Source organism: Vombatus ursinus, unplaced genomic scaffold, assembly GCF_900497805.2.
Source record: "Vombatus ursinus unplaced genomic scaffold, bare-nosed wombat genome assembly UNPS02014171.1, whole genome shotgun sequence".
NCBI lineage: Eukaryota > Metazoa > Chordata > Mammalia > Diprotodontia > Vombatidae > Vombatus > Vombatus ursinus.
This window is the reverse complement of record NW_020953949.1, coordinates 1,639,223-1,653,939: the sequence shown is the minus strand read 5'-3', so window position 1 is coordinate 1,653,939 and position 14,717 is coordinate 1,639,223. Positions and strand designations below refer to the sequence as shown.

At 41.8% G+C, this 14,717-nt stretch overlaps 1 protein-coding gene across 2 annotated transcripts in view; it reads right to left on the bottom strand.

Annotated features, from left to right (window-relative positions):
• The window catches only part of SLC5A11 (solute carrier family 5 member 11), a 65,120-nt gene that overhangs the window by 29,981 nt on the left and 20,422 nt on the right, over nucleotides 1-14,717 (bottom strand). For both annotated transcript variants that reach the window (XM_027859694.1, XM_027859693.1), the window contains 7 exons: nucleotides 10,439-10,612; nucleotides 9,425-9,496; nucleotides 8,579-8,683; nucleotides 7,127-7,186; nucleotides 5,138-5,242; nucleotides 3,881-3,986; nucleotides 90-170 (listed from right to left, as the gene is read on the bottom strand). In XM_027859694.1, coding sequence (XP_027715495.1) covers nucleotides 90-170; nucleotides 3,881-3,986; nucleotides 5,138-5,242; nucleotides 7,127-7,186; nucleotides 8,579-8,683; nucleotides 9,425-9,496; nucleotides 10,439-10,579 — 670 coding nt within the window. In that variant the 5' untranslated portion in view covers nucleotides 10,580-10,612. The remainder of the gene's footprint in view (nucleotides 1-89; nucleotides 171-3,880; nucleotides 3,987-5,137; nucleotides 5,243-7,126; nucleotides 7,187-8,578; nucleotides 8,684-9,424; nucleotides 9,497-10,438; nucleotides 10,613-14,717) is intronic.

The following is a 14,717-nucleotide window of genomic DNA, read 5'->3' as shown; positions in this document are numbered from 1 at the left end:
GCCTAGCCTCTACTTCTAAAAACAATTAAAAAAAAATACAATAACAGCACTTTAATGATGCTCAACATGGGATGCCTGGAAATACTCACTGTATCCCATTAAAGTGAATGCTCCTCCCAGCATGATGACAGTCTGCAGAGCATCTGTGTAGATCACGGCTGCCAGGCCACCTGAAGGGAAGACAAAAAGAATAAGGATGGAGGTAGGAGGGATTTACTCTGAGTGGTTTTTAGATATTAAAAATATATTCCAAGCATAAGCATCCCAGTGTAATCAATTCAGGAAAAAATGCTACCTGGTATGGACATTGACTTCATGGGAAAATGTAAGGGCTGGATCAATTGACTTGGTATGCTTGAAGGGGCTAGTTGGTGGGTGGGGTAGAAGAATGGGATCCGAGTACAGCACAGTGAAACTTTCATTTATCTCCTAATAAATGAAACCATCTTTGACTCTTCCCTCTTCCTCATTCCCCACATTTAATCTGATTTTAAGGCTTATCAATTCCACCTCTAAAATGCCACTTATTGTAATCCTTTCCTTTCCACTACTATTCTAAGTAAAGTTTTAATTCAGGACCTTATCTCTTGTCAGAGCCTCCTAATTGATCTCCTTGAAGTCTATATCTTCCTTAATCCATCCTTCACATTGCTTGCTGCTTGAGTAACTTTACTAATGCACTGCACCCATCACATAACTCCTCTACTTAGTGGCTCCTGATTGCTAGGTCCAAGATTAAATAAGAGGAGATTGGGTTGAATCACATTTGGGGAGGCTGGGCAGTCCTTTCAGTGATTCCCAGATTTTTACTGTGCCTGAAATCTATCTTCTTAACACCCAAATTCTCCTTATAAGGCTCTATGGTTGTGAAATACCAAACAATAAAAATCTTAGAAGAATCACAGTTTCAGGTGACCCAAAGTCAATGAGAAGACACATGGTAGCTATTACTAAGATGACTTGTAAGAGAAAAATGTCATAAAAGACACCATTAAGGCCATGTTGCTAGAAAAAGGACGTAGGTAGGTCATATAGTGACAGGGAAAGATAACAGATGGATCACCCATGTGCTGTACTTGTGAAGCATAAAAATAACCAAATGAAAGCCCCCAGTAGATTGGGCTCTCCAATGGAGGACTTATGGGAAGGAAGGATGGAAAGAAGGGAGGGAGAGAAAAAAGAGAAACAGAGACAGAGAGAGAGAGAAGAAGGAGGAGGAGGAGGAAGGATATAAGGAAAAAGAAGGGAAGAGAGAAAAGAAAGTGGAAGGAAGGATGAAAGAAAAGAATAAAAGAGAAGAAAGGCAGAGGGGGAGAGAAAAAAGGGGAGAGGGAGCAAATGAAAGAGGAAGAGAGAGAGAAAGAGGGGGAGAGAAGGGGGAGAAAAAAGATATGGGAGAGAGAGAAAAAAAGAAGGGGAAGAGAGAGAAAGGGGGGGGAGAGAAAGAAAGATTTATTAAGTGCCTACTTTGTGCAAGGCACTCCACTACCTCATTTAATCTCCACAACAACCCTGTGAGGTAGGTGCTACTATTGTCCCCATTTTACAGATAAGAAAACTAACACCCAGAGGGGTTCAAAGATTTGCCTAGAGGTCACATGACTAGTAAATATCTGAGGTCACATTTGAACTTGGGTCTTCCTAACTCCAAGCCCAGTACTCTGGCATTGGAGGAGTTACAGGTACCCCAAAGTTATATCTACACCCATAAACAAAAGTTTATGGGTCCATTAAAATGAATGAATGAGTTGTCCTAAGGAGACTGTAAAAAAAGGAAGATAACTCAATTTAATTCAAGCATTTATTAAGTTCTGAACATCTGTAAGACCTGGAAGACTAAGGAGAGAACCTTGGGGAAGGCCCACAATTAAATAGAATGTTCAGGTAAACAGCACATGGATAGACCTGTTTGGCTGAAGTAGGGTGTTTTTAGGAGAATAGCATAAGCTAAGATTAGAATGAGATGTGGAGGCCATATTATGGAGGGCCTTGAATAACAGGGCTGTAATGGGAAACTATTGAAACACCATGAGCACTCCTTTAGGAAGATGAATTGGACAGCAATGTGTGAGATAGATTAGGATGAGAATAAGTAGCAGGTAGATAAGTCAGGTACACACTTTAGAAGGCCATTTGCCATAATTCGGTAAAGACACAACATTGTCCTGATTCTCCTCAGAGCTGTGTTTTAGAGCAGGAAGAGATTTGGGAGATCTCCTAGCCAAAGATGGGGAACCTGCGGCCTCAAGGCCTCATATGGCCCTCTAGGTCCTCAAGTGCATCCCTTTGTCCAAATCCAAAGCTCGTTCCCCACTCCCGTACCTAGCCCAATCCCTCTACACGCAACTTTTACAGATGAAGATCCTGAGGTCCAGAAAGAGGATGCGCTACATCTATAACCACACATGCTCAGGCAGAGGGGATAATTTTAGGGGAGGAGTACACACATCTTCCCTTTAGACCACATAGAAGGGTGAGAGGACAGTGAGTGGTTCCAGACTTATCAAGGAAGGAGGTGACCAAATAAAAATCTTCCTGAAAGGCTTGAAGAGAAATGTTCTTGGACCCTAAAAAAAACCTGAGGGCAATATCTCCCTAGCTTGTTGCACAAAGTAGAATGTAAACAGGAAATGGGATTTTTTTCCTTTTTTTTTTTTTCTTGTATCTGTATTTTCATATGGCACATTTAACCTCTAAAATATCTTTCATCTCCATCCTCTCCTTTCCATTTCTACTATAAATATCTTAATTCCTGGCACGCAGTGCTTAATAAATACTTGTTGAACTAAACAGAAGGTATGAGCATTAGAATGGTGAACAAACTCTCTCTGAAGATGCATGTTGCATGTGCCCACTTTTAAGACTTGGGGCAAGTCGCTTAACCCTAATGGCCTGACCAAAAAAAAAGGGGGGGGGAGGACCTATTTGTACAAAAATACAGCAACTCTTTTTCTAGTGGCTAAGAATTGGAAATTGAAGGGATGCCCATCAATTGAGGAATGACTAAACAAGCTGTGGTATATGATTGTAATGGAATATTACTGTGCTATAAGAAATGACAAGCAGTATGATTTCAGAAAAACTGGAAAGACTTACATGAACTGATGCAAAGTGAAGTGAACAGAACCAGGAGAACATTGTACACAGTAAAAGTAATAATGTTTGATGAAGAACTTAGCTATTCTCAGCAATATAATGGTCCAACACAGTTCTAAAGGACTAATGATGAAGCATACTATCTGCCTCCAGAAAAAGAACTGATGTTGATTGAATACAGACTGAAGCATGCTATTTTTCACTCTCTTTTTTTTCTTTTATTCGAGTCTTTTTGTACAAAATGACTAAGGAAATGTTTTACATACTTGCACATGTATAACCTATATATAATTGCTTACTATCTTGGGGAGGGGGGTAGGGAAGGAGGAATAAAATTTGGAACTCAGAACTTTAATAAAAATGTAAAAAAAAAAACACTCTTGTGACATTGGAAAAGTCACCTCAACTTTTTAGGCCCTGATTTTTTTCATCCGTAAGATGAGGGCACTGAATTAGATGACCTCTAAGGAGTCATCCATCTCTAAGACCTATGACCACCCCAAAATCAAATATTTCTTATTATACCAGGGAACAATGGGCAAATAAGTGGCTTCACTGATCTGAGCCTCATGTTCCTTCTCTGAACAAGGACCATGATAAATAACTTGACCATTTCTAATAAATGGTATTGCACTTTCAATGTTGGGAAGGGACCCTGATTACCCATCAGACAACGGTGTTGGGTAGGAGGGTGCAGAAGTTGTTTCTGGCAGAAATTGCTTGAGTAGCCTGGACAGCACCACATTAATTCTAACCTGAGACTTCCCAGTGTCCTCAGCCATACCTGCTACTGTATACAGAGCTGTAATTGCCAACAGCCCCACCACCGCAAGGTACAGATTCAGATGTAAGGATTGCTGGATAAAGATGGCTCCTGCATACATGTCCACCTGAGGAAATAAGATAAGTAAGATCTTAGAGGTAGAGCAGGAGGTCCATCTAGCTTAGTCCTCTTATTATACATGAGAAACCTAAGGTGTACAAAGAGGTTGACTTGCTCAGGGTGTCAGTGATGAGATTTGAACTCTTTCTGATGTCGTGTCCAGTTCTCTTTCCGTTCTATGCTTCCTACACAAAGGAAAAACTGCTTCTTCTTTCCCTCCTTCCCTCACACGGTTTGTAAATTCACATTTTCTTTCATCCCTTCTGCTGGGTGAACCAACAATTCATTTTGATTGACAGTCAACATCTTGCTAGAATTAAGGTTAGCGCCCTCTCCTGAGGTCCCATCATTCTTCACCAACACCTGGACCCTGTGGTTGTTGAAATGAGTCGTTCCCTACCGAGGGGCCCTTTCTTTGTTCCTTAGCACGTTTGATTGCTCGAAGGACGCATGAATGTGGGAGGGTGGTTACAGGGAACAGGGAGCCTTGATATTCGATTTTCTGATACCCAGGTCACATGACTTCACTAAGGTCACTTCTGTGGCACTGCCTCAGAGTATGATCAGCTAAGGGAGCTGACCCTGGGAATGATCTAACCCCTATGAGGAAACTAGGTCCAACCGAGTAAGGACTGGAAATTAATGGCTGGTCAGTAGCTCATGAGGCTTCACGAAGTTTTATCTTCACATCAAGCCAATGAATAAGACAGCTGTCTAGCTACTTTTGGCCACTTCCTGGAAAGAGAAGAATCTCTGTCACCTACTTCCTCTCCCACCCTCTCTTCCTATTCTTCATCTTTATCTTCCTTCCTCCTCCTTTTCTTTCCTCCTCTTCCTCTCCCATCCCTTACTTTTCCTTTCTTCCCTTCCCCTCTCACCCCACCCCCACCTTCCTTTTTCACTTTCTTTCTGAAGTGTAGTTCCTAGTCCCAGATAGGAAAGGGCACTACTTAGAAAAGAGGAGATGCTCATATAGAGGGTACTGCCATCCAGAGAGCAGGAGAGTGATTGGAACTTGACCTTTAATCTTGTGACCATATATTCACCTGCACCAGTTGTGAGTGATCCACACCTGGCTTTTGACAGTGACTTGGTCTTTGTCCTTGGAAGGATGACTGATAAGGGAAGGCTTTAGGAAAGTGTCATTCATGTTCTTACCGAGATTTTGGTGAAGATGTAGATGAACAAATAGAGAACAGCCAAGAATAAGGGAATCCGCTTGCCTCCAAATCTCTTTCGTAAGTACTCGGGCATGGTGGTGACCTGGGAGAGGAGGGAAGATAGATTTGGTATTAGATGCTCCATGGTTCTTTGGCAATATAAAAGCTAACTCATAACTCACTAAAGTGAGGGTCCACACTCACAGCAGAGCTCCCTTGCTCCAAAGCATAGACTACTGAGCTCCCAGGATCTCAGAAAGACAGTAGTAGTTTCCCTACTACTATGGAACAGATCAGAGAGGAAATGGGAGAAGTCAGAGGAACAAAGCAGCACCAATTAGTTGGGTCCCATGCTTGACCAAGCAGTTGGATAAAAAATTTAGGGAGAAATGAGGGAGGAGATGGGTCCCCCTGGTACTTTAAAAAAAGGGGGGGGATTATAGATTTAGAGCTTAAGGGGACTTTAGAAAGTGACCTTTCTCTAATCAAAACCTGCAACTGGTACTCCAGGCTGGTTAGTTTTGAATCCCTTTCCAGGAGAGGAGGTATCTTTGTGGAGGCTCAGGGCACATTAGTTTCATACTATTGGTGCATATTTGAGAGATTGATCCAAGGATGTGTAATTGATGACCACTCTTCCCCATTGCAGCAATGGGAGGGAAGGCCACATGGACTGATGGAAAGCATGCTGGAATTTGTGGGAGTAGACATGTCTTGGAGTCTTGACCTTGACGCTAACTTGCTATGCAAACTCTAGGATTAATGGAGTTTCATGTTGAAAGGGTTCTTAGGACCAGAGAAGCAATGATGACATATGCTCATTGTACTCATCTCTGAAACAAGGATGATAGACACTCAATGTGCAGAAACAGACATTCTTGGATATGGACAATAGGGGGATTTGTCTTGCTTGACTATGTATATTTGTTAGAGGGGCTTTGTTTTTGTTTTCCATTTGGGGAAGGTGAGAGGGAGATGGGGATTAGTGGTGGGGTTATCAAAAAGAAAAGGAAAAGAAAGAAACAACAGTCATTGAAGAATTTAATAAAATGCACAGAAGAGAGCAGAAAGAAACAGACAAGTATGACAGCTTTGAAAGTTACATATATTTATCTTGTCCAGGGGTGGGGAACCGGCGGCAAAGGGCCACACTTAAGGGCCTAGAGGACCACATGTGGCCTCAACTCCCCACTCCTGTTAACCTATATTTAAAGGAAAAGTAAGCTGTATGTAATAGAGATGGGCAGTTTCATGCTCGTTTTCTCTCTACTTTATGTATGGAAATGGTCATTTTATTGGTCAGAATAAAAAACAAACACTTTTTTTAAAAGTAATGGGATCTTAGCAAGAGAATTAAAATAAAGAATAAAAAACACTTTTTTAAAAGGAAAGGGCTAGTTATTTTAGTCATATATATAAATATATACATATATTTATTATATATATATAGTTTAAAAGGAAAGGGCTAGTTATAACTAGCAATTGGCTAGTTATTTTACAGATGAGGAAACTAAGACCCGGAGAGGGGAAATGTGTCCAAGTTCACATGGGTATTGAGAACCAGAGTTGAAATTCAGGGGCAGCTAGGTGGTGCAGTAGATAAAGAATGGGACCTGAGGTCAGGAAGACTCATCTTCCTGAGTTCAGATCTGGCCTCAGACACTTACTAGCTGTGTGACCCTGGCAAGTCACTTAACCCCGTTTACCTCAGTTTCCTCATCTGTAAAATGAGCTGGAGAAGGAAATGGCAAACCACTCCAGTATCTTTGCCAAGAAAACTCCAAATGGGGTCACAGAGTTGGACATAACTGAACAACAACAACAATCTCTCGGTCTAAATTGAGTTTTTCCATGCTTCCTCTCTGGGAGATCAATAAATGCTTGTTGGATGAATGAACAAATGAATGGAAGAGGTTACTATCCCAATGTACTTTAACCTGAGGTCCTAATAACCTCCTCACCCCATCCCCACTCCCATCAGACTCACCCCTCCAGCAATGTAAATAGGAAGGAAGATCCAGCCCAGCATCAGCACAGAAAAGATACCCTGTGGAGGAAAGCATAATCAACCTTGTTCCAAGCTCTTCTAGAAACATACATACCTGGGCTACTGACTCAGAAATGATGTTAATTTGCACTGGGAAGAGGTGATAGGCTGAGCCTAGAATGGAACAGGGGAAGGAGGAGAGTAGTCTAGATTTCATTTGGAAAGCTACATTGTGCTTTAGAGGATCGGAAATTTAGAGGATTGGAAACAAGCATTTATTAAGTGCCTACTATATGCCAGGCATTGTACTAAGCCCTTTACAAATATTATCTCATTTGAGACTTACAACCCTTGCATGTAGGTGCTATGATTTATCCCCATTTTATAGTAGAAGAAACTGAAACAGACAAAGGCTAAGTAACTTGTCCAGAGTCTCACAGCCAGTAAGTGTTTAAGGTTAGATTTGAACTCAGGTCTTCCTGACTCTAAGCCCTGCTGATCCAAGTACTTTACATATCACTTTGCATCTAAGGTAATTGCTTTAGTATTTAACTAATATGAAAATATATCTATCTATATCTATATATATGTATATGTATAAAATTCCACATCCTTTGCTACTTTTTTATCTCCCAATTTCTCAAACTTTCCATTTCATTTCAGTGATATCTCCCTCATATCCTCACATTCTATTTTTTTTTGCTTTTTGCTAGGCAGTTGGGGTTAAGTGACTTGCCCAGGGTCACACAGCTAGTAAGTGTCAAGTGTCTGAGGCCAGATTTGAACTCAGGTCCTCCTGACTCCAAGGCCAGAACTCTACCCACTGTGTCACCTAGCTGCACATTCTAATTTATAGATTATTTAGCTATGGACATATCTCAGGTCTCCCTACTAGTCTGGAAGCTCACTGAGCTCAGAGTACCCAAACACTGACCAGTCCCCATAAATACTAGTAGCTTATAGCTCTTTGTGTCTCCAGCATCAAGCATAGTACATGACACATGATGTCCTATGTACACATATTACACATTAACACAAAATGTTGAAAGGATAAATGAATGGATGGACTGTGGAGGCAGGAATGTGGAACACTCTTCTTTCCCCTTCAAAATGATTTAGGTCATGATCTTGGCATACAGATGGACCCACTTTAAGAAACCCCACTACAGAAAGGGACAGAGTCAGAAAAACTTTGGAAGACTTGCAAGAGTTGATGCAGATTGAAGTAAGAAGAACCAGGGAGACAATTTAGAGAATGACTACAACACTATAAAAGAAAACAACTTTGAAAGACTTAAGAATAACGATCAATGGCAAGAACCAATCACAACTCCAGAAGACTGATGATAAATCATAGCTGGAAACTAAAGTGATGTTAAGACAGCAATAACAAAAAAAAAATCAATAGAAATTCTATTTCTATTAAGTTTGTTGACTAAATAAAATACTTACATTAAACTCATAAGCTGTTACGGAAATCCCCACAGCTGCTCCTGATCCAGCCAGGCCAATGAAATGCCCACTTCCTATGTTACTGGCAAAGAGAGAAGCTCCCACCTGTGGGGGGAAAGGTATATATTATCATGGAAAGGCTAAGCCCAGTGTCTTCAGTGCCTACATAACTCAGCCTGGGCTAGAGAGCTGAATAACCTAAGAGGTTATTGGATTTCTCGATAGCCCCTGGTCCCGTTTTTGCTGGTAGAAGAAGGTGATTTATAATCTTTGTTACGAAAAGGCCCCCAGGATAGAGTACTCATCCAACACTAACTGGAGAGGCACCACTGGGAAAGAGAGGCAGAGGGTTAAACATAATGGCTTCCAATAGCTATAATAGTATTGATGACCCAAGCAGCCATGGATGTCATGGAGTTATAGTGGGGCAAAGTCCCCTTGCTCTCCACTGATGAGTAAAGAAACTATGAGAGCCACTCTGACCCCGAGATTCCTAATGATGATGGGGATGTGGGGAAAAACTCAATCCATGGGCTCCAGAATGCTCTTTGATGTGTCTTAAGTGATCACCTTTAACCCTCACACCAAGTCACCACTACTTGGGACCACTCAGGATTTACCTGGGCTACCATCCTAATGTGGTACCTTGGAGTTAGAGCCAGAAGATGGACAAGTTTTCTCATTTTCCCCTTTCACCTCAACACATACATTCCCTGACTGGAGAAGGAAATGCAATGCTCACATCTCTGTTCCATTCAATCTGAGTCAAGGGGTCTATATTGCCAATCCAGGGAGTAGCTCCCTGTCTTCACTAGGGAGGCTTAGTTGGGCCCCAGCCCTACTCACCGGCCACCATATCATGTCCCCTCCAGCCAGGAAGTAGCCTTGGACCGTGTCTCTCTTGGTCTTCCACATAGACTGAAACATAAGGAGAGAAAGTCCATTCTAGGGAAGGAAACCACTTCTACCTGAGAGGAGTTGTCAGTGTGGCTGTGGTCCAAAACATGGTAATCAGGGGATGCCAGTGCCCAGGCTGGCTCCAGGGAATAGGTATGCCTTCTGAAGCAAGAGTGTTAAAGCCTGTGTAATCAACCAGAAAGCCCTCCACAATCCATTACCTAGAGCCCTAAATAGGACTTTTTAAGACCTAATGGAACGTCTAACATAGTTATGGAAAATAAAAAAATTTAAGTAAACCAAGGTAAGGGGCAAAGGGGATAGTGGCAGTGATAGAGAACTTCTATCTAATGCTATCTGTTAGATCCCAGCTAGAGAACCCCTGGGGGCCGAGGGAATGGTCCATTCTCCCTACTAAGCAACAGAGAGTCTGACAAAACACGCCCCCCAACCTTCCTACCAATGCCCCTTTCTTCTTCTCTGCTCCTGGCTGACACTGAACCCTTATTCCAACCCAGTAAGGGAATCCATAATTCTATTCCAATAAGACCTGTTTCCAATGGTGGTGTAGGGTTCATTTGGACTCTCTACTCTTGGCAGTGGACATGGATGTTCACACAACTTGGATGGGCATGGAGTCACAAATTACAAGCCTTTTGGTAAAATGAAGGGCTTCCATGCTTTACCATCTGTCCAGTTACTATGCCCTTCTGACCTGTAGCTGAACTCTCTTAAATCTCCCCAAATTAGAGTGTGAACTCATTGGGAAGAGGTACTGTCTTAGCACAGAACTGGGCACATAGTGAACCCAATGGATGTTTCATTCATTCATTCATTCATTCATTCATTCATTCATTCATTCATTCATTCATCTCTTCCCTTCAGAAGGCCCCCTTTGGTTGCTAGCCAGCTAAGCTGGCAGAGCCCGAGGGTGTGAAGGACCTGTCACAGTCTTTGCCTTACCCAAAGTCCCACAGCTAGGACAAACACAAAATACAGGATGAGAACCACAATGTCCACAGTCTCCAGTGTCTTGTTTGGAAAGGCCTCCAGGTCATCACGGTGGGAAGGCAGGGAGCTACTTTGAGTCCTCTCCATGGCCATCGTCTTTTGCCTGTCCTGCACAGTTGCATCTATCTGTAATAGATGGGAAGTCACAGAGCCTGGAGTTGGGGTTGGGAGCTCTAGGTCCTTTCCAGGTCGATAGTGGGGGAAGCCCCCAGCCTCTTCTAATTCAGACAGCATTTATTCCACTGCACACAACCCTAACACAGGGGCTGGTCAGGGTAGGGTAAGCAAAACAGAATGGGACACTTACCTTCAGGCCCAATTTGAAAAAGAATAGTTGACATTTCTCTAACTCCTTATGGTTTGTAAGGAACTCTGTATACATTACCTTATTCGATTCTCACAACACACGAGCCTCATTCTTGTCTCCCTGTCTTTGCTTTAGCAGGCCTCCAGGTCTCCGGTGCAATCCCTCCTTACTCCACCTCCTTTGAATCCCTTACTTCCTTTGAAATTTAGCTCAAGCATCACCTTCTTCATGAAGTCTTTCTTGATCTCTCCGCCTCCCCCAACCCTTATCACCTTTCGTATATACTTATATCAGTTTGTTTTGTCTCTTCCAATAAAATGTAAGCCTCCTGACGGCAAAGTCATTTTTATCTTTGTACCTATTATGCTTGGCCCATAGTAGGTACTTAATAAATGTTTGCTGATTAATTGAGGGAGGTAATACAGATATTACTAGCAGGTAGGTAGCACAGTAGATAGAGCACTAGACTTGGAGTCAGGAAGACATGAATTCCAATTCTGACTCAGGCACTTATTAGTGGTGTGAGCGTGGATAAGTCACTGAACTTCTTTTAGCTTCAGTTTTCTCATCCGCAAAAGGGGGATTATTGTCCCCATTATTATTATCAAAGGTCATTATAAATAACAAATGATGTAATGTTTATAAAGAGATTTGAAAATCTTAAAGCATTGTATAAATCGTAGCTATTTATTAGAATAATAATTATTATTGTCATCCCCATTTTACAGATAAGGAAATTTAGTCTCAGAAAAAGTGTTACTTGTTGAAGATGACACACTTAATAAGTGGCACTTCAACTCAGGTCTTTTGGTTCTAGTCGTATGTATGAGGGCGTTTCTGGGTTAGCAGAGTCTTCCATCTTCAACTTAGACCTTGGAAATTTAAAGACCTCATAAAAGCAACCCTGCTCAGGAGCTAGACCCTCCTCGTAGATTACAACTAGTTGATTTCCAGAGTGGACCATCCTAATCTGATACCTTATCATTATTCTTGCCTCCACTCAATTTCCTTCCATTGTCCTCAAAATCATTGCTAGACTCGCCTTTCTTTGACACAGAGGTGATCAGATCTCTTCTCCACTTAAAATTGTGCAAAGGCCCCTTACTACCACATTTGAGTAAAGTTCAGATTTTTTAGTCAGCCAATCAAGGTCTTTTAGCCTTTTTAAGGTTCAAAAGATTCCCAGAGACTATTAGAGCTGGAGAATCTTGGAGTTTGGAGGTTCGATAAAGCCCTTTGTATGTCAACGTTAAAGGAAGAGCACATAGATTATGGCTGTAGGGTTTGGAGAACCAGATTCAAGGTCCAGCTCTGCCATTTACTAACTATGTGACCTTGGACAAGTCTTTTCTCTCAGTTTCCTCCTCTGACAAAAGAAGTGGTTGAATGATCTCTAAGGGGTTTTTCAGTTTTAATACCCTACAACTCTGAAATGATCTCTCCTTCCACAAAATTCTCAGAGCACTTTGTGGGGACCTTTCCTTTGCCTCACCATATTCTGCCTTGTATCACAGTTTTTTGTATATCTCTTAATCTCCCTCCAACCACAACAAGGAAAAGCAATCTCTTCTAGGGCAGAATTTGTGCCTTGGTTCATTTTTGGATCTCTAGCACTAGAGGAAATGTCTCACACTTCATCAGTGTTTGATAAATGTTTGCTGAATTTCATGTAAATCACATGCAATTCAGCAATTCTGTGCTTTGCATCAGTGACTTGGGATTTTTGTTCTGATTAAATGACTCCTATGTTGGTGACTCCTATGGCTGGTGAAGGGAGGAAAGCACAACTTCAAGAAATGGGAACTAGATTTTGTGGAGAAAAGGGTTAAACACACATACACATGCCAATATGACTTTCCTGTTTCTTCTCTACTGGACTCTGCTATGTTTTGTAATCAACCCCACTACCATCATTTTATAGGCATTTATTATCATCTTCCTAAATGATTTTTCATTTGTTTGTTAACTTGAAATTTTCATTTATATATTTTGTTTTCATATCACCTACATTCACGCAGCATGTCCCAGAAGTCTTAGCATAGTTTAAAGCTATCAATGCTTAAGAGTGCATTAAGACATTTGGGACACCTTCCATAGCTCTAGGGCAGCAAGGTGGCATAGTGGATAGAACTCCATGCTCAGAGTCAGAAAGACTTCTCAAGTTCAAATCTAGCCTGAGACACTTACTAGCTGCACGACCCTGCGTAAGTCACTTAATCCTCATATATGAAATGAGCTGGAGAAGGAAATGGAAAATCACTCCAGTATCTTTGCCAAGAAAGCCTCAAATGGGCGGGCGGAGCCAAGATGGCTGAGTAAAAGCAGTGACTTGCTTGAGCTCTCCCCCAAACCCCTCCAAATACCTATAAAAATGGGTCTAAACAAATTCTAAAGCAGCAGAACCCACAAAAAGACAGAGTGAAACAAATCTCCAGCCAAAGACAACCTGGATGGTTGATCAGAAAGGTATATCGCGCCGGGCTGGGAGAGGAGCGTAGCTCGGCAGGCAGGTCACAGCGAACCTGGAGCAGGCCTCAGAAGACTGAATCACAGGCAGCTGTGGTAGTTTCTAGACTTCTCAACCCACGAACGCCAAAGCAACTTAGAAGACCAGTGGGAAAAGTCTGTGACTGCGGTGGTGAGAGAGGAGCACAGGATCCCAGCCCCATTCCTTGGGGTAGCAACTGCTTCCTGAGCTTCTGGCCCACAGACTGAGGGGGAATTGAGTGGCTGATCAAACGGGGATTGCAGGAATCTCTCTGCTGGTGCAGGATTCTCTTGCTTTGCCCATGCTTGTATCTGGGTCACAGTTCTAGATGGTTGTCCTGGGGCAAGGAGGAGCACTGGCATGGTGGAGCTTGTAGTGGCTGTGGAGAGGAAACCCTCCTCACAGTTCCAAGACAGAAAAGAGTGCTCATAGACCAGAGCACAGGCCAGGAAAAGAGTAAACACCTTGCCCTTGATCTTAGCACCTTGGAAGAACTGAAAATTTACAGGTCCCTAGAAGTATCTCTGAAAACAGCGGCACAAAACCCCTGAAGCTTGGGACAATACATTCTCCACACTGGACCTTAACAAAGAGTCTATAACTCAAGTAATTGACTGAGATCATGAGCAAGCAGTGCAAAAAGAGTTTATATATTATCTTACTTTGATGACAAAGAAGATCAAAACATACAACCAGAAGAAAACAATGAAGTCAAAGCTCCTGCATCCAAAGCCTCCAAGAAAAATATGAATTAGTCCCAGGCAATGGAAGAGCTCAAAGAGGATTTTAAGAAGCAAGTAAGAGAAGCAGAGGAAAAACTGAGAGTGATGCTAAAGGAGAACCAAAAAAATACCAAAGAAAATAACACCTTAAAAAATAGCCTAACCCAAATGGCAAACGAGGTCCAAAAAGCCAATGAGGAGAAGAATGCCTTAAAAAGCAAAATTGGCCAGATGGAAAAAGAAGTCCAAAAGCTTACTGAAGGAAATACTTCCTTAAAAAATTAGAATGGATAAACTGGAAACTAGGGGCAATTTGAGAAATCAATTCACTGTAACACTAATCCAAAGGAATGAAAAAATAGAAGAGAATGTGAAATATCTCATTGGAAAAACAACTGACCTGGAAAATAGATCCAGGAGAGAGAACTTAAAAATTATTGAACTATCTGAAAACCATGATCAGAAAAAGAACCTAGACATCATCTTTCAAGAAATTATCAAGGAAAACTGCCCTGATATTTTAGAACCAGAGGGCAAAATAGAAGTTGAAAGAATCCACCGATCACCTCCTGAAAGAGATCCCCAAAGGAAAACTACTAGGAATGTTGTAGCCAAATTCCAGAATTCCCAGGTGAAGAAGATATTGCAAGCAGCCAGAAGGAAACAATTCAAGTACTGTGGAAACACAATCAGGATAACACAAGATTTAGCAGC